General features: G+C 39.6%; 1 protein-coding gene across 4 annotated transcripts in view; it reads left to right on the top strand.

Annotated features, from left to right (window-relative positions):
• thada (THADA armadillo repeat containing) overlaps nucleotides 1–19,488 on the top strand; it is a 129,708-nt gene that overhangs the window by 50,794 nt on the left and 59,426 nt on the right. For all 4 annotated transcript variants that reach the window (XM_054798317.1, XM_054798319.1, XM_054798320.1 and 1 more), the window contains one exon: nucleotides 9,613–9,781. In XM_054798317.1, the coding sequence (XP_054654292.1) occupies nucleotides 9,613–9,781 (169 nt within the window). The remainder of the gene's footprint in view (nucleotides 1–9,612; nucleotides 9,782–19,488) is intronic.

Genomic DNA, 19,488 nt, shown 5'->3' with positions numbered 1-19,488 from the left:
CATTCTAATGTCACACTTGGTGATTAGATCATGCTTGGCTTTATCTGGACTGCACTGTTTACTGGGTGAAGCGTTCAGGCGAATGGGAAACAGTGGATCCAGCCTTTTATATTATTTAAACATGTTTATCTTCTTCACATGCAGATAAGACCTGACCTGGATGTTGCATGGTCATTTTTGTGCACCCTCTGCCTCAGTTATGCGACAATTGATTCAGTCTGTAGAGACCAATGTGTGCCAATAGATTTCACCTCTCTTTAACCATGTCTGTGTAAAATACATTGAGCCCTTGCATATTTGCGAGTCAGCATTCGCAACCCCGCAAATTTGCTGATTATTGAAAAAAAATATGTTGAAAAATTCCATCCGTCCATCTTCTTCCGCTTATCCGAGGTTGGGTTGCAGGGGCAGCATTCCAAGACGAGAAACCCAGACTTCCCTCTCCTTGCCTGCTTTGTCCAGCTCCTCCCGGTGGATCCTGAGTAACTCCCAGGCCAGTTGAGAGACATAGTCTCTCCAGCAGGTCTTAGGTCTTTTCCAAGGCCTACTACCGGTTGGATGTGCCCTGAACACCTCACTGGGGCGGCATCCGTGAGGCATCAGATGCCTGAGCCACCTCATCTGGCTCCCGTCATTGCGAAGGAGCAGTGGCTCTATTCCAAGTTTCTCCCGGACGACAGTGCTTCTCAACCCTATCTCTAAGGGAGAGCTCAGCCACGCTATGGAGAAAACTCATTTCGGCCACTTCTACCTGCGATCTTGTCCTTTCAGTCACTTCCCAAAGTGAGGGATCTACCAGTAAATTGAGAGCTTGGCCTACCGGCTCAGTTCGCTCTTCACCACAATGGACAGATGCAGAGTCCGCGTCAATACAGCACCGATTTTCTTTTCGATCTCTCGTTCCATCCTTCCCTCACTCGTGAACAACTCCCAGAGGTACTTAACTCCTCCACTTGGGGCAGGATCCCATCCCTGAAACGGAGGTGGAACTCAGTTCTTCTTAATGTTTTTGCTTCTTTCATAATAATAGGCCTTTTTTCCACAGAAAACATACCTCATTCACCCTAAGTCGATATAATTTATAAAGACATGATAATACAGATATAATGTACAGCGTACATGTACCATTGTCTAATAAGTTCAATATGTTTTTTTCAAACATTGAGATTTCGCTGTTTGTTTGGCGTTCCTTGAACGCTCTAGTTGTGTGCTGTGAGATACAAAAGTTTTTTTGGGGCTATGGAAGCACTAGCTTTGGCAGTCAATCCGGCCTCAAAACCTGCAGCGAGGTGCACACAAGTTAATATTTGATGGTAAATCATTACTGGAATTACAACAGGAAAGCAGTGTGGATTATGTAGACACGACTTGGAGAAACACCTTCTCTAACACTAGTGTGACAACCAGGCTAAAGGCTACACTGAAACGCCGATTCCATCTGTTCATCGATCACCTTACATTATCATTCATTAGTGGTGAGTACCTATGCATTTTATACCTTAAATGCGTTTAAGTGTGTGAGGCGAGTGAACCATGGCAATTGAAGAGAGAAAGGTGGAGGGCTTCTGAGCTGTAGCTAATCTAATAATTACAGCAGTCACTTTTATCGCAAATGTTTGGAAAATCACGTCAACGTCAAGCTAGCAGGAAGGTTTGGAGGGGGAGGAGTGAGCCGTGTGTCAAAAATAGTGATATCACTTTAATCCTGTGAATACAGTCAAGTATTTACAGTTTAATATCACTCTATTCCCTGTCATGGACTGGCACGGTTGTGACAATGAGCTGTTAATCATTTGCTGTGCTAATAAGAATTTGGGCTTCTAAAATATGTAACACTTGGTTACCATGTAAGCTCACCCAATCTAAATTTAGCAAATCGGCATTATAGTTCTCTTCCTGTTGACAGCTGAATCCTGACTTGCAAGTTATGCAGTGCATGCCTCCACCCGAATGAAGACCACATGTTGGAAATGTTAAAATTAGCGTACCACTACCACATTACCCTCCCCCAACCCAGCTTCCTTAAGCATGTGGGAACGTGTCTGATGATATTAATGACTATAAGACCCCCCACCACCCACCCACCCACACACACGCACACACACACCTCCCCCAAGATTTATAACCCTAGTCCAGATATGCTCACCCACCATTCTTGTTTTCGCGATCCTCCCTGTTTCTTCATACCAGACCAGGGGTATCCAAAATTTTTATTGAAAAATGCAAGGATGCAAGTGCCACTTTGATATTTTGTAAATGATAAAGCTGAGAAGTTATAGGCATATATTTAAAAAAAAAATGGATCTCAGCTTTGTGATATAGGTGAAAAAGGAAATTATTATTATTATTATTATTATTATTATTATTATTATTATTATTAACTTTGGTCTTTGCTGTATGTTTTTTTTTTCCCCCAAATATTTGAACTTTCTTCTGAAATAATCTTTGTAAATTTTCTTCTCGCATATTATGACTTTATTCTTATAATATTTTGACCCTTTTTTTTCCCTCATTTTTTTTAAATATTTTGACTCTATGCTACTAAAATGCCCCTATATCCTCATAATAGTACAACTTTATTCTCATTTTCTTTTCTTGACTTATTCCCGTAAAATTACATCTGATTTTTCAATTTTTTTCTTTAATTTCAACTTTCTTCTTGTTAATTTTCTTCTAGTAATTTTGACTTTACACTAGGTCCCCAACTTACGAACATCCGACTTGCGAACATTTGCATATACGAACACAAGCCGACTGGTCTATATTTTATTTTATTTTGCCTTCTAGTCGCTCCATCAGTATTTATACTGCTAATGCTTGACCAGTAGAGGGCACTGTGACACTGCTAATGGGACCAACAGAGGCTGGGGAGAGAAAGCTAAATGGAAAGCTAAATTGTAGCTGTATGATACAACCCGGACAGAGTGTGTGATTAAAGTTTATGAAGAGTTAATAGGCCTGCTTAATTCTACACCACCCACAGAACACTACCTCTTTTAGAAGAGTCTAACGACGACGACCATTTGTCCTTTTTCAATAACTCCTCCTCCTTCTCCACCACAAAGACGTATGCTCGACCACTCCTCTTCAAAGGTAAATAACATTTATCATTACGTATTATGATATCACTTTTATTATTGTTTTTTTCATTAATTATCCTCGTTTAATATTACTACTGCATCCAAACTCATATTTACATACATACACATATACTGTATATGTATACATGTACATGTAGTACCTATATCATTGGTAATATTACCTTTTCCCCTACTTAGAACAATATATATAATAGAACAATTCGACTTAAGAAAGGTCGTCTGGAACCAATTGTGTTCGTAAGTTGGGGACCTAGTGTATTCCCATATTTTGATTTTATTTTCATATTATAACACACAATCTGCAGTACTTTTCTAAACATTACAATGTTGTTATGTTTCTCATACTACAACTTAAACAAACATTTTTCTTTAATATTTCCCTTTTATGTTACTAGGACTTTTTCCCCCCCATAATATTATGTTATTCTTGTAAAATTATCAATTTTTTAAATTAGATTACAACTTTTTTCTGTTAATGTTTTGACTTTATTCTTGAAAAACTACTGCTGATTTGATCATTTCTGCTGTTTTTTTTTAGTTTTCTTGTTAAATTCTAAAAGTTCACGGTTATTGTCCGTTACTATGATCCTGACAAAAAATTAAAAAAAAACATACTGTGTAGTGCCATCTGGTTTGCCTTCACACTTGTATATATATATTTTTTTTCTATCAGTGGATCAAATAATGCTCTCAGTTCAGCATATGCATGAAGTCGTACCTCGATTGCCCAGTGATTGCCAGACAACCTTATACCCCAAAACAACATGGTGGTTTTTGGGTCTCATGTACTCCTGGGACTTTCCTTTCTATGGCACATTTTGTACCAGCTCAGATGTAACAAAGTGGATGTAAATTGCATAAAGACGTTGTAAATGTTCCAAAGGCACGTTGCAAGAGGCCTTGCTTGTGCAGTTCAACTATCTTGCCACGTTCATAGACAGGAAACATTTTTGCAGAAAATGACACAAAAGCCAGATTTTAGCAAAGGTTTTTATATGGTTAACCCTATGGTGTTACATTTTTGATCAATGATGAACAGTCTGTTAAAGTTAAATGCAGTGGGGCTGTAACTAATGATTATTTTCTGAGTCAATTAATCTGAAGCTTGTTGTTTTGAGTAATCGGTCAAGCTCTACAGTTTTCAATAATACTTTTTTGTGTCTTGCTTCTGTTCTTTTTGCATTTTCATGCTATTACTTATCTGGTTACAATTCACCATTCATTATTTCATCAAATTTTAGTTAAAAGGCTCTGTATTTGCCACACACTGTATAGCGAGGTTGTTAAAGGCAGAACTTTAATTTCCTTTTCAACTGATGATCCGGTTATGGTTCTTATTACACTTGTGTTATGTTAAGTATAAGGGTAAAAGGTCATTTTGGTTTGGCTGTGCAATAGTATCACTTTCAGGGATCTGCATTTTGTCTGAATGACCGAATGACGCACGCTCAATTCAAGTGCGTCACCGTTCCACTTCCCAACTTGCATTCGGTGGCACGATTGGTTGCTTGAGCTTGTTATTCAACAACATACTGATGTCTCTGTGGAGGAAACAATTTGAGCAGTTCTCTTTAAAATGAAGCCCAGATGAGACTCATCCATGCCAGTCAGTGGCCTCCCTCGTGACCCCACCAGGCACAGCCTTGTTGCTAAAATTACACCCTTCCAAACTGCCATTTCCTTTCACAAGTGTCATTGCGACAAATTTGAAAAGATGGTTAGCATATGCGCTTCAAATTGAAATGGGTGGGGGATAATACAGTGGAACCTCTGTTAGCATACGCCCCGGTTAGCATGTTTTTTTGGTTGATTTACGCCCAAATTTTGTTACCGTTTGTGTAGATTTGTTGTGTTATTAATGTACTGCGTGAGTCCAACTGTGTTCTTAATGTATTTTTATCACAAAACATCCTTGTTAGCATCCTATTAGCTTTCTAATACATAGAAACAGGGACAGGAGGTCAGCTCCATCGCCCGTCTATGATGTCATCAGCAGTTGACTCTGTAGTTCTTCGCTAACTAACACAGTTACAACTCTCGGCTCTTTTGATCACGGCTGCAAAATAGCCCACAACGGCGCCAAAGAAAGCTGACAGCATTTTGATTAAGAAGGTTAGAAACACAATTGAATTCAAGAAATAACCCCTAGCAAAAACAAAGGTGGTGTTCAAGTGTATGACCTCGCTGTCACAACAATCACGTCTTCAAACAAGGTAAAAGTGACATTTAATGTCTATTTATCCCTTTCATTCACCATTTATATGCATTTTGTAGTGTTTTCTTTATAATTGTGTAAGTATAAACACATGTTTTGTGTTAACATTTTTGGCTTTCTGGAACGTATAAATTGGGTTTACATTATTTCTTATGGGGAAAAATGTATTTGGTTGGAGTACGTTTCGGTTAGAGTCCAATCCTATAGAACAAATTGATGATGCTCGCCAAGGTTCCAATGTATAAGAAACAGACATTGATTTAAGTGTCAGTGTGTGTGTGCGCGCTGTTGTGGGCATAAATGTGCCTGTAAAGCACTATGTTTGTGTTGGCACAGGCTTTGGTTTTCTGCCTGGACATGCTTGCGTGCATGTGAGAAGACGCATGCAAACAGCAGGTGGCAAAGCAATTATTGACAGTTGCATAGTTCATCCAGTGATCCTCATCTTATCATCCATCTTCTGTAGGTTATTCTGTACTCTTCCAGCTCATCATTATTTCCATGTTTTGTCCCTTTTATGCAGAAGATCATTTGTTATTCATTGTTTAAAGACATGCAGCAGACGCAACTGTGCTTCTATTCATATCTGACTTTCCATCTTGGCACAGCCAAGCTTTTCTTGTCATCTCTACATACTGTTGTGTAGAGATTTACTGGTGTTTCCCATTACGTGCAGCCCTTCACTGTTTGCACTGCTAAACCAAGGCCTTTCTTTGGCACACACCTCTAATGCCAAAATAAGACCCAATAACCTGAAACAGAGAGATGCTCTGTCTTTCTTCAACATGGGCTCTTCATGTAGTCATTTTTTGTATACCTAATATCGTTAAATCTTTTTTTTTTTAACTGAAAGTGTGGACAAAGCAAATGTGTACATTTCTGAGAAGTTATACTTCCCATTTAAACACCGCAAAAAGTTTTTTTTTGTTTATTTTTTAAGTAGATTACATTACAGCGATGTCATCATTGATCTTATTATGTATTGTGTAAAACTAAGATAGCAACAACATCAAATTAAAAGCACAAAATGACTACAGAGCCACCATCCCCCAGTACGAGCCTGGAGCTGTTTTTTCAGAAAGAGGATTAGAACTTGTGTGGCAACAGCCAGTATACTTGCATGACTTAACTTGAGGTTGTGAATAGAACAAATATGCACATTAGCACTCATTAACGCCATCAAGCTTGTCTTTATGCACTTCCACATAGTATCAGCATTTGGGACAAAATATGAGGTGAAAGAAAAACTGAAAAAATACAGTATAGTAGTCTGTCTGTGCAGTTTGGGAGACAGTTGGCATACGCACAATGGTGTGTTCAAGGACCATCGAACAAAGTGCGACGAGTCACCGCTCGCTACAAACAACATAAACATGCAAAAACTGTGGGATTTCTAGCTGTTCATCCATTCATTTCCTGTGCCGCTTAATGCTCACTAGGGTCCTGGAGGTATGCTGGAGCCTAATCCCAGTTGATTTCGAGCGAGAGATGGGGTACACACTGGACTGGTCGCCAGCCAATCGCAGGGCACATACTGTATAGACAAACAATCATTCACACTCACATTCATACCTATGAACAATTTGGAGTCGCCAGTTAACCTAACATGCATATTTTTGGAATGTGGGAGGAAGCCAGAGTACCCGGAGAAAGCCACGAATGCACGGTGAGAACATGCAAAGTCCACACAGCGATGCCCAACGGAGAATCGAACCCCTTAAAGCATAGCAAACTACTGAGCTAACTAGTTAGGCTCCAATTTATTTATTCTAAACTTAAGAAAAGGTTTGAAACTGAGTGGGGAAGAAGGACAAAGAAAGAATCCAAAAACATACCACTTCAACATACAATAGGAGAACTTTTTTTCACAGTGTCATGTCGGACCATGGCTGACTATGCAGTGCAAGTTAACTCACTGACTGCCAGCCATGTTCAGAGCAGAGAGCTCCATACTGCCAGAGTTTTTGGACATTTTTGCTGAACTTTTAAGACCCACAGAATATTAAGTTTTAGGACTAGATAAACATTGCAACTCTCTAAAGAAACTTTAGACACTTCTTTCATCAGAAAAAAAAGTTTGTTTATAGCCTTTTTGGGTCTTAGAACATAGGGTAGTTTCAGCAAAAACCTGATTTTGACAAAAAAAACTGAGAAAATGAGCTTTTTCTGCAGAGAAGCAAATTCAAATGAGTGTGGGGTCTGCTGGACGTGGGGATGAATCACTGCTGCTGACCGATCCAGATGGCAGCCACTCGTCAGAAGAATCAGTCAGGTTCTGAGTCACCCGACTCTGAACGGCTTCCGGTGTCATGCTCCGGTGACGCGCCACATTGCTCATCAACGCGTTGTCAACTGCGTTTGTGTCTACATCACCTACATCACCCATGTCACTTCTAATGTTCGCGATCGCGTCACTACTAAAGGCAGATCCACCCCCAGACAAGCTCTGTGACGGTGTTCGCTGCCTATATTTTTTGACTCTGCTTGATTTCTGCATGTTTTTTGCCATTTTCCTCTCTCAACCCACAATTCGTGTTCTTCATAGACAATCTGTCGCTGCCGGTTGGAGGAAAAGAGAACTGTTGCCCCTACTGGGACAGAAATACATTGCCTACAAGTCAGAAATTCACACACAAGATGAATAAGACTTTGATCTGTAGCTCCCACAGAAAAAAACAAGACGTCAATAGACGTCTTTGGAAGTCAGCGTTACTTTTTGAAAAGACGTCAATAGATGTCTTTGGCAGTGAAAGAGATAAGGTAATGTAATGTAAGTAGAGATGCGCCAATCAGGATTTTATGCTGCCGATACCGATCATCCACGAGTGAAATCGTCCGATGCCGATCAATAGATTAAGTGTAAACTTTAAAATAAAAAACATTAAAAAACATTTATTTCATAGCTTATTTCAACCCCAACAAAGCGAATATGCTTGTTTTACCAGAACATTAACAAAATGCTGATCTCCAAAACTCACATTTTGTATTTCAGAATGCATTTCTTTCTAGTGTTCTCACATTATTAACTGAAAACCTGAATGAAAAGGAGGCTTGGAGGCGCCTCGTGGTCGTGGCAGAGTTCCCTGGTGCCGCGTTGGTGCCGCGGTGACCCCTGGTCTATATGATATGAAAGGGGAACAAAACAATTCAGACAAAAACACATTTGACTTACTTTTTCCCAAATCACTGGTGAAACTTAGAGGATCAAGAGCATCCAGCAGGACTCCAGGCAGTCAGCAAACCCGGTTTCCTCCACCGCCGCCGCCATCGTCCGGCCATCCAGTCCGACGAATGTGACCACTGTTTGGACTATCACGGGCGTGTGTGCTGCTTTTTTTCTTAATTAGCCGCCGCCCGATCGACAATCACATCGCGAGCCGCGAAAACTCACCACACTCTGCCAAGTGGCCGCCCCCCAAATGCCGCGCCATACTAAAACTTTTTAAAGCGTATTTTTCAGGGTGTAAAACTTACATCACTCTCCCAACGACAGAAAGTCCCACACGGCAGACATGCTTGTATTGGCATTGTGAAGGGAAAGTGAGAGGGAGGTGGTCGCAGGAATGGGGGCAGAGCTGATCGGCGAAGGGGATTGGCGTTTTAACACGAGTATCGGCATATGAAACAGGGGGAAAGCGAGAAAGGCAACTGGAAGCTTAGGCGATTATTTACCAATATTTAATTCATGGGGCGAATCAGAACAGTTTGGGTCTTGATGGGGGAAAGAAAGAGAGAGAAAGGAAAGATGCAGGTGTTGCATAACGTTTGCATATAAATAGCAGCCAACTGTCCCAATGAAATGAGGCATGCGTCATTTTTCCAAAGTGGAAAATGTGTCCCTCACATATTATACCTGGAGTTACAATTAATAATAATGATGGTGTGTAATGCAGACATCCCCACCAAGGCCAGTCTATAACATGTGTGCGCGTGTGTGTGTGTGTGTTCAGTGGATTAGCCCCAACATTTAATAGCCTCTCCATTAGACCGTTCTATATCCCTTTGCCATGTGTCATAACAACTGACCTGATACATTTTGATTAATGCTGCTAAGAGACAAAAATACAGAACAACAAAGAAACAGGCTCAAAGACATAACTTGTTTTGATGGGTTCATATGTATTTTTATAAAATTCATCAGTAGATGGACTTAAACAAATGTATACAGCAATATGTGAACCTACTGTACTGTACAACATAGACTAGAAGCTTACCATAGCAATGCTTATACCTGAATTCTGTGATTTGTAGTAACGTTCTGTTAAGTTGCTGTGTGCATGATTGTGTGTCCTGCAGATGTGGTCGTTCAGCGGTGTATCGGACCCGAGAGATGGCAGCCCGAGCCTTGGTTCCTTTTGTACCGCTCACCCAGATCTCATCCACTATACACGCTGTGCTTCAGCAGCTTCCTCAACACTCTGCACCTCAAATCCAAAACAACTGCATTCATGGGACACTGCTTCAGGTCTGCTCACACACACCTGCACACCCACACTCTCTTACACACACACACACACACACACACACACACACACACACACACACACACACACACACAGTTCAAATCCTATGATCCATCTGTATGAAAGTATATTGACTGTGACACCAGTATAAAAGTTACCACTGTAAACATAAACAGTCAATCAAATACTAGTACATATACCTGTATATACAGTATGTAACAATAGCAACTGGTCAGTTGGTGGCTTGCCAGAAAACTCGATTATTACTCGATTGTGAAGTCCATTGTCTGGACTTCACAGTTTCTTCAACCTCAAATTTTCACAATGCTAGCTAACTCATTACTGTGGTTACGGCCAGTCAACTCTCTGTCTCAATGACATATCATCTCTGGCTGCCATTCACTGTAGAACAGGCTGGCCTGTGTCATTTATTTATGGTTCACAAACAAACTTGTTGTGTATTACAACTAGAGCTGCAACTAGTTTACAACTTTTTTCCACTTCAAATACGATTTCAATATCGCAGCCTTGAATATTGGCAGATACCAATATCAACCCGATATCGGCACAAATCATGCACTAGTGTACTCCACACAAAATGTCCAAAATGTTTGGACAGCTATTTTAAAGACTTGGATAATGCAGGTATTCTGGGAGATGAAGTGTTCCTCTATCATCCTATCCAACAATTTGAAAGTTTTTACAATTTTAATGGTCTGTTTTACCGAAGTTCATTTTCAATGTTAATTTGAGATTTAAAAAAAAATATTGTACCTAATTAAAATTACTATACATAACTATCTACTATAAGACTACTACTACTACTATAGTGCTGACAATTATATTTTTATAAAATCCACGTTTTAAATATATACTGTAAAGCTTCATTGTTACATACACCTAATTATGCATTATGAATTTCTTTGAATTTCATGAAATTTCAATTCTACTTCCTGCAATTCCAATTTGAATTGCACTTCTGCTTCCTGTTTGCAACCGCAATTCAAATTCAAGAACTGAATTGGATTTTAGAGGTCATTCTCAATTCAATTCTGAATGTTGTACAGCCTTGTAGGGCACATAACGTTTAGTTACATTTTCTTCTCAATATGTTTCTGTGATGGTTCCTTCATATTTAATTCTATGAATAAGATGTTACTTTTTAATTCCTTTCCTTTTTGAATCTTTGTATGGCTCATACACAACTTTTTCCCATTCATACCTGTTTTTTTTTCTCTTTGTACAAATCCTGAGATCATATTTTGTTTCTGTGTATTTACATTAGTCATCTTCTATCCTGTCATCTGAATCTTTTCTGTCTTATGATTTGGAGCACGGTGTTCCCTCACTCCATTGCGGGTCACCTTTCGGGTACTCGCTGTTTCGCAGATTTTTTTTGGTGCAATTTTAGTGTTTTATTTTTTATTTTATAGCGTATGAACGCTGTTACAGGCCGAGCCTGGCCCTTTAAGAAGAATTGCATTGTGGGAAGTTGAGTGTTGAATAGAGGTGGCAGTGTCTCTCTGTATTCTCTCTCTTTTGTCTGCACCGCCCATTGTCTTCTGTGTCCTGATTGGATGTAGACCATTGTCAGTCAATCTCCTTGGTGCCGTCTCTTGTTGTGGTCATAGCTACCAAACTAGCTAACCATGTGAGCTGCTTGCTAACCGCCAATACTGTAAACAATAGAATCAGAAGAAGCTAACCTTGTGAGGAAAATACGACGACAGGAGCAATATGTTTTAACAAGGACACAAAATCCCCCGCGATAAACTGTATAGCTGTATACCATCACCATTAACTACACTTTTTCTGCGTCACCGTTGTGCACACTCACAGAGGTTCAAGTAAACCTTACAATTAGGGGTGTCACGAGACGAGACGATGCACGAGATTGGGCCCACGAGAACGAGACGGGAAAAGAGTTTAAGATACGTTTTAAGAAACGTTCCGTGAAAAAATTGGACTAGACAAACAAACTTTTTATTTAATCAAGTCACAAAACAATGCAGGTGTGTTTTGAAATGTTTATTGTCCCACAAATTGACGCTAAACAATATTATTGTCAACATTTTTTGAGCCAAAATAAACCACTGTTATGATATATAAATAAATAACATAGCAAAATAATGTAATATTTCCTTTAGTTTGTCATCTTTCACTCTGCAAAGTTGTGGCATGTATTTTCTCACAGGCAATTCATACTATCGTGTTAGGTAGTAGTATCAACATTTTAGCTTTTTATGCCTTATTATGCCTTTTTGCTCTACTTGTCCACATTTGCTGTTTTTTTTATTTTTTAAAAATTATTTTCTATCTACAATGAGCCACATCCACAGATGGCCCCTGCGCCACACCTTGGACACCCATGCTTGTTCAGCGAGCCAGACTGTCTTGGTTTCGCCAAGAAGGCAAGGCGTTGCAAGGTGATGGAGGATTGTGTCCAAGCTCTTCCTTTTTGAGTCTGTTGAGCTGCATTGTGGAGGGGTTTATGCTTTCAGACTGGCATTGCACTTTGATACATATGTACAATCGGTAGTGCACGCGGCACATACTTCAGGCAAGAAACACTTCCTGACTTCCACTACTCACTAATTATAGTGACCATGTTGCTAAAATGTCAACACGGATGTCTTCTAATTATGAGGTGTGTTATGAAGCAGTGAATGCTTGAGCTTGTAAAGTGCGCTCAGCCAAATATAACAAGCGGAAATAGAACCGCTCTGTGATGAAGGGTGCAAACAAAGCTTAACATGTACGTGTTTTGATCTGACTAATATTAAGTAATTTTGATCAAATGTAGAATTACTACAGCTTCTGCTTGGCGACAGTTGTCCCTACTAGCCATTTTTGGTTCTCAGAACGTTCGATGATGGGAAAAACAGCCACATGTCACTCGCTGATGCTGGGAACTCTGAGATAGGTTGGATTGCAAGGTCTATAGTGTGTGTTAAGTACTTCATGTGTGATTCTAGTAATGCCACTTTCATATTACTGTGTTATCATTCATAGCAGCAATATCATAGTTCACAATCTGATTTTCTCCAAACGAGAAATCTCACTACCCTACTTACAATATAACAAATGATATGACAAGACACAGGGGATACAGTACTGTACATTTCAAAGCTATGTTTCTCATCTGCAATAGGACACGTTACGTGATGAAAGACACTATCTTTGAGTTACAAGATTGCGTGCGTATTTACAAGGGGTGTCACGATACACTCGGCTCACGAGATGAGACTATTTAAGAAAAAAAATACAGGAATGGACAATGACTTTATTTAACCGAGTCACAAAACAATGCAGGTAGTACATTTTGAATGTTTTATAAGTTTGCATGCCAGACCTAAGCATGGTGTTTTGAACTGTTTTCCACAAATTGAAACAAATACTAAAAATTCTAAAAGTTAAAAATAATGACGGCAATTGCAGCTGCTACTACTCATCGTTTATGTCGATATGTAGTAAACACACGTATAAAACACACGTATAAAATAGATTGCAGATTGTAGTACATTAGTTTTACATTTACGTTAAAAGAACTACAGTTCCCATGATGCTTAAAGTAGTTAAATTGATGCTACTATCAAATGTTTTGATGGGTCATATGCAGCGATCGTGTTTTGAGCTGACAAATTTTAAGTTTGATCAAATGTAGAATTCCGACAGCTTCTGCTTGGACATTAACATGGCAATGCGTAAAGCACTTAATGTGCTTTTTCAGTTCTGCCTCATGCACTGTATAATGCATCCTCCCTGGCGTACTCTAACTTGGCCCTTTGTCGTTAGCAATGTGTACCTGGCGAACAAACGGGTACTCATTTTTTACGTGGAGGCTTCGGTGCGGTAGCTTAATCCATACATGGCCAGAGCATGTGGCGACGCGGCCTGTAATGGCGGCCATGAGACTTCAATGCCTTTTAGCGGTGGGATGCGTGTTCAGACAGTTTTATCACCTTCTGCCTGATACTGCATATAATCAGTCTGTAAAATTAACAAATTAATTATTTAAGTTAATATGTTATATTATGATAACAATAACCAATCTGTAAAATGAATAAATGAATTATTTAAGTTAATATTCCAATCGCTGGTTTAAACCATCACTCTGCTGGATTTATTTTTGATAGTTTGTTACTGTCTGCACGTGGTTTAGAGTACTGTTATGCTGCGATCATGAGAACACTGTTTAGATGTTGGAAAGGACCATTGTGTGAAACAGGTAGCAGATGTTTTTGCTTGAGGGAGAAATGACTTCCTCTGTTATGGTCAAAGAACAACTGTTAGTGGGCCGAGTGTCAAGCTGGAAACCATCACAGCTACCGAGGCAAGATGTACCACCCTGCTGACTTTCATGTACAATAACGACTGATCCCAGCACTCCAGTAACAAATCCATGCCATCTTGTAAAATCATAACGTGTCATAAAGCTAAATCTGCTGTAGATTCCTCTTTTGAAGTTACAACAATAGCTTTAGACATCAAATCTGCATGTACCATTTTTGAAAGCCACGTTCAGCCATCATTATTTTGTGTAACTATAGATAGACCTGTTCTTTTTGAAAAAAACAGAGTACTTTATTTATTCCTGGGACACATCTTCTGATTAAGGTTTAAAATTGTATCAAATAACTTAAAGGGTGTCATATTGTGGAAAATGTACTTTTGAATTACTTCACACTATATAGTGTGTGTTGAACAGTGGCTCAATTGCGTGAGACAGAGACAGAACAGCCCCCAAAACTGGCTGCTCCAAACAGATCTGTTTAAAGAGGGTTTTAAGTATGCTATAATTATTGATCCTTCGGGTCGTTTGACCGAAGCATATCACAGACGTGCTATTAAGATACCTAGGTACCTGTATGGATTCACACAACACTCGGGTAACTAACTTAATGACACAAACCTGTATAATCCTAATGCGATACTGTGCTCCTCTTTTACCAAGTGGAATGAACCACACAATTAAAATAATAGATATTTCTGTAGTCAGTCGTACAGCATCGGTGCCATTGTTCATTTACCTTCATCTCTGTCTGAAATGCTTTCGACCTCAACAAAGTAGTTGGGTCTTTCTATTCAAGTTGCCAGACATTCGCCAACCAGTAACAACTCTTTCATTGCAAGTCTTTCATATGCATACGGAAATCCCAGAATTGTGTATGGCAAATTCAACTTTTAGTTAATCCAGTTGCAGCTTTGAATCCATTCCGTGATTTCTTTGGCGTTCCAATTTAGTTTGAGTAAATAAGTGAGCAGTAATTGAATCATCCACCAATGCACAACTGCATAACCATGTTGGAAACATACCTGTCCAGAGGGCATACAGGAAATAGCAGCCCCTGACTTTTCTTAATGGTACAGTTTTTACAATAACACACTTATACATGACTTGTATGCACACAGAAATACACACACCCTGAAGTTATTTAGATGTGCATGTGAAAACCAAAAACTTTGTGCTCATATGGCATGTTTTTTTCCAACATAAATTCAGTCAAGAGTAAGTTTGTTTCCTTCTTTATTGGAGTCTCTTTTTTTTTTTGCCTAATTGGGTACGTCCACACTTTGCCCAGCATCTCTTAGGTTTTATGTGAATGCCAATTTATGAGCCTAAGTGCATACGCTTTACTGAACCAAGCCATGACTTGACTTCTCACACTGCACTCACACAAGTGCGTGTGTGTGTGTGTGTGTGTGTGTGTGTGTGTGTGTCTGTATATACACTCACTGCATCATGTGGTCAGTCTGTGGTTGCGGCAGTAGGAGGGACAGCAGGGCAGGCTGATAACAGAGTCTGAACGGAGCTCACATTCACCACCACTATTTATACCAGGCCAAAATAAGGATTAAGGCTCGTTACAACACAGATTCACATACAGAAATACACACATACAAGTAGTTAAACTTCTCACTGGAGAGAAGAGGTTTCATTGTTTTTTGTTTTTGTTTTTATACTTATTGTTGACATTTATGAACGGCCTTATGCACTTTTTTTTGCCAACATATCAACAAAAATATTTTTTAAAGAGAATAATTACATGCAGAAAACAACAGTTATTAAAACTGAAGAATGAAATGGATTAATGACTATTTAACATCACTTTTACATTTATTTAAGGCCCTGTGAAAAACTTTTTCTTTTCCCCCCCAAGTGATGTTTTATTTTTTTACATTCCTTTTTTCTGTTTTTGTTTTGTTTTTATTCATACCTGTTATACTTTTTTCAAAACCAGAATTGGGTGTGTTCTTTTGAGACAATAAATTAAATGTATGTTAATTAAATGGAAACATCCATACATCTTTATTGATGCAATACATCATTGGCCAATTTTGCCCAGTATTTCAGAAAGAGATGTACCTTGGGTAACTTTTCTAATGGGATCTCAGCCTCTGCACACATTTGCTACAAAATCTCCAACAAACTGTAATGCCCGTGCTTGTGGTTAAGGAAGATGTAGTCACCTATTCAAATTCCATTATTAATGTACTATTTTTTCTGAAATCTTTATTTTCGTTACACAATTAGACAGTTTGTATTGAACAGCGCTCTTATTTTGAAGGCCGGAACTGTGTTGTGTGTGTTGAGAATGTCTGATGATGGTTAAGATGAGCTGGGAGCAAGAATAAATGGGCCTCTCGTCCTTACTTCACTCAGAACTTGCACAACGTCAGTGGACATCGTAAAATGCATGTTTGCATTAACAAGCGGCAAAACAACACACTCATGCCGCCTAAGTCACACAGCCACACTAGCATGCTCTGCTAAAATAAGCCAACCCCGCAAGCTTCCATTTGCGCTTCTAAAAAGAGGAGTTTGAAAGTTTTTTCAACAACATTTGCCAGTGTTTGTCGTTTTTATATGTTTAGTTTGGTAAAGTGGGCCGGCTAGGGTTCGTGGTGAGATTCTGCCACAATTGAGCGGTCCACAGAGGAAATACTTCCCCACACAAACGTTCCTTCTCCTCACGATGACAGCATTTCATTCACATTATGTCAATTTGTGCGAGATTCCACGTTTAATTCCGCGATTCTGCAGAAATCTGGTGAAATCCGCGGAAATCGTAGGGCCCTATTTATAGAAGACTCCTGTTGGCAAACGGCGTCAAAGGGATCTACAACAACAACTTGTCTTTGATCGTTTGTGATCTCTGTTAACACCTTTACCCCTTTTGCAACATTAGCTTCCTTGATTTCTTGACCTTACCCTTACGGGATATCGTAGTGTTGTGTATACTAAGTACTGCTTGATTTGGTGTTGTGCGTGTGATCCAAGATGGCTGAATAAACAAGCAATGCTGGGAGTAGCCCATCCACATTTTTATTGATACAACAAGATTCATCAAACCAAAGCGTAAAATACAACAGTTTGTCACGCACAATATTGTATGAGAACCGAGGCGAAATTTTGGTGAATTTTTTTGTTGAAAAACTGGAGCATTCAAAAACTGAAGTTTGACTGCATATATATGTTTACAATTTAGAATGTTCTATTTCAGGTAATTTATGAAATACACCAAAAAAAAACAAATAAATAGATACATCAGTTGTTGTCATTTGCATCTATTGTATTTGTCTGGTCATTTGGGTCCTTGCCACACATTTTACTTTGAAAAAATGCTATTGAATGAACTCCAAATTGTCATTTTTTGTTTTTTCAGATTTCAGCATGAGGCCTCTTCATTTCACCCACATGGGATTTGATTGTGATTTATTTAGGAGTCTTTTACTGTATTAGTTTTTAAAACGTGATCGTTAATATATGTACATAACTGGCAAGGACATGATGGCCATTCTATGACTCCGCTATGCTGCTCATGTGCACGTGTTTGTGTCGGTGTTAGTCAAACATGCCAGCTCCATGTTCAGAAACAGCCTTGCTCACACGTAAACAGACCTTTAGGAATTACTGATTTTTAAAGATGACTGTTCAAAGAACTTTAGTGATGTTCTGTATCGTGCTTTTGTGAGGGAGAAACTATAAAGGCTTTGGATAATCTGTCGCACAGGTGTCAGTCTCAATGCCTGCGGTCCAGATTCAGCCCACCACATTGTTTTTTGTGGCCCACAAAAGCCTGGAAATAATGCACGTCAAAATTGTGTTCAGTCAATTTTGCCAGAAAATTTGTACTGCGTGCAATTGGAATCACTCTCGTTCCACCCAAACGACTGTTGTTGGCAGGCAGAGGCCTCATTTCACTGTTTCTAAATGACTGTCGTTTTGCACCACAAAAGCAAGAAACCAGTCTTGGTGGGGGCGTCCCTCTGCTTTACAGAATAAATGCTTGCATCTTGCACTATCCCCTCAGACTAGAGCTGTCCTATCTATTCTTTGAGTATGAACTTGAGCCTGCTTATATGAGAGGCGAAACGTCTTTTTTGACAACCTGAGCCGTCCAGTTGCGATCTAGTCAGTGCCATAGATTATTATAGTCGGCCCTCTGAAAGTAACCCTTAATCGCCCCTGGTCTCTGTTATGAATCACGGGTAAATGGTTGGATTAGGTGTAAGATTTTGAAATTATTATTGGATGTCAGGAGTTTGCATGTTCTCCCCGTGCGTGCGTGGGTTTTCTCCGGGTACTCCGGTTTCCTCCCACATTCCAAAAACATGCATGTTAGGTTAATTGGCGACTCTAAATTGTCCATAGGTATGAATGTGAGTGTGAATGGTTGTTTATCTATATGTGCCCTGCGATTGGCTGGCGACCAGTCCAGGGTGTACCTCGCCTGTCGCCCGAAGTCAGCTGGGATAGGCTCCAGCATGCCCCCGCGATCCTAATGAGGAGAAGCGGCATAGAAAATGGATGGATGGATGGATATTGCATGTCAGAACAACAATCGGAAAGAATACCAAGAATACCTGGCCCATGAGGTCACAGGCAGCTTATGTCAAAATTTGTTTGATTGTGTACATGTTTTTTGTCAGTGCTCTATAGCAACATTTTTTAATTGATCCTAAAACTTTCAAATGAATCTACATGCCAAATCAAGAGCCCTAAAAAATAATATCTGGGATGACTGATATTGCTGGATTTGCCTCACTGCTAATAAGTGATTACCTTGTGGTAATGACACATTTTCTACTGGAACTTCATAGAAACTGTCATAGAAAGCTTGCTTCTCTGTCCTCCGTCACTCGGGCTCGTACTCCATTGGAAACAGACCCCACCTTCTCTACTTTGTATCCAAGCCTCATCTTCTCTGCGCTGCTGTGACGCAGTCCCTATGATTATCGTAATGACCTATGTATCACTGGAATGCACATAGTATCTAGCTTTAGGAACCATTGGACCAATTATTTTGATAGTTGAAGACCGGAATGAAAATTTAAAAATAGCATTGCACATCTTATTGCCAGCTACAATTAAAGTTAAATTTTAAAAAATATTTGGAAATGTTCGGTGGGCCTGATGAAAAAGCTTAATGGGCTGTCTATGGCTTGTTGGCCATAGTTTGTCCATGTGTGTCTAAGCCATCCCAGTAGCACATATTCAGTTGTAAAAACAGTTGAATGCTTCAGTATTTGGTTTGGGATTCCGTTTGATACTGGCTCCTTGTAATGGAAAAGCCCTTTAACAAATGACAGCAAGAGGAAGAGAGACCAAGGAGTGTGGATGCTGTTTTTGTGAGCTAGTGGGTGTTGCCTGGGTGTGGAGACTACAGGAGAATAGAAGGGGCAGGCCAGGCTCAGTGCTACGTGG

Source organism: Dunckerocampus dactyliophorus, chromosome 14, assembly GCF_027744805.1.
Source record: "Dunckerocampus dactyliophorus isolate RoL2022-P2 chromosome 14, RoL_Ddac_1.1, whole genome shotgun sequence".
NCBI classification, from domain to species: domain Eukaryota; kingdom Metazoa; phylum Chordata; class Actinopteri; order Syngnathiformes; family Syngnathidae; genus Dunckerocampus; species Dunckerocampus dactyliophorus.
The sequence above is the reverse complement of the archived record's forward strand: the minus strand, read 5'-3'. Positions and strand labels throughout refer to the sequence as shown.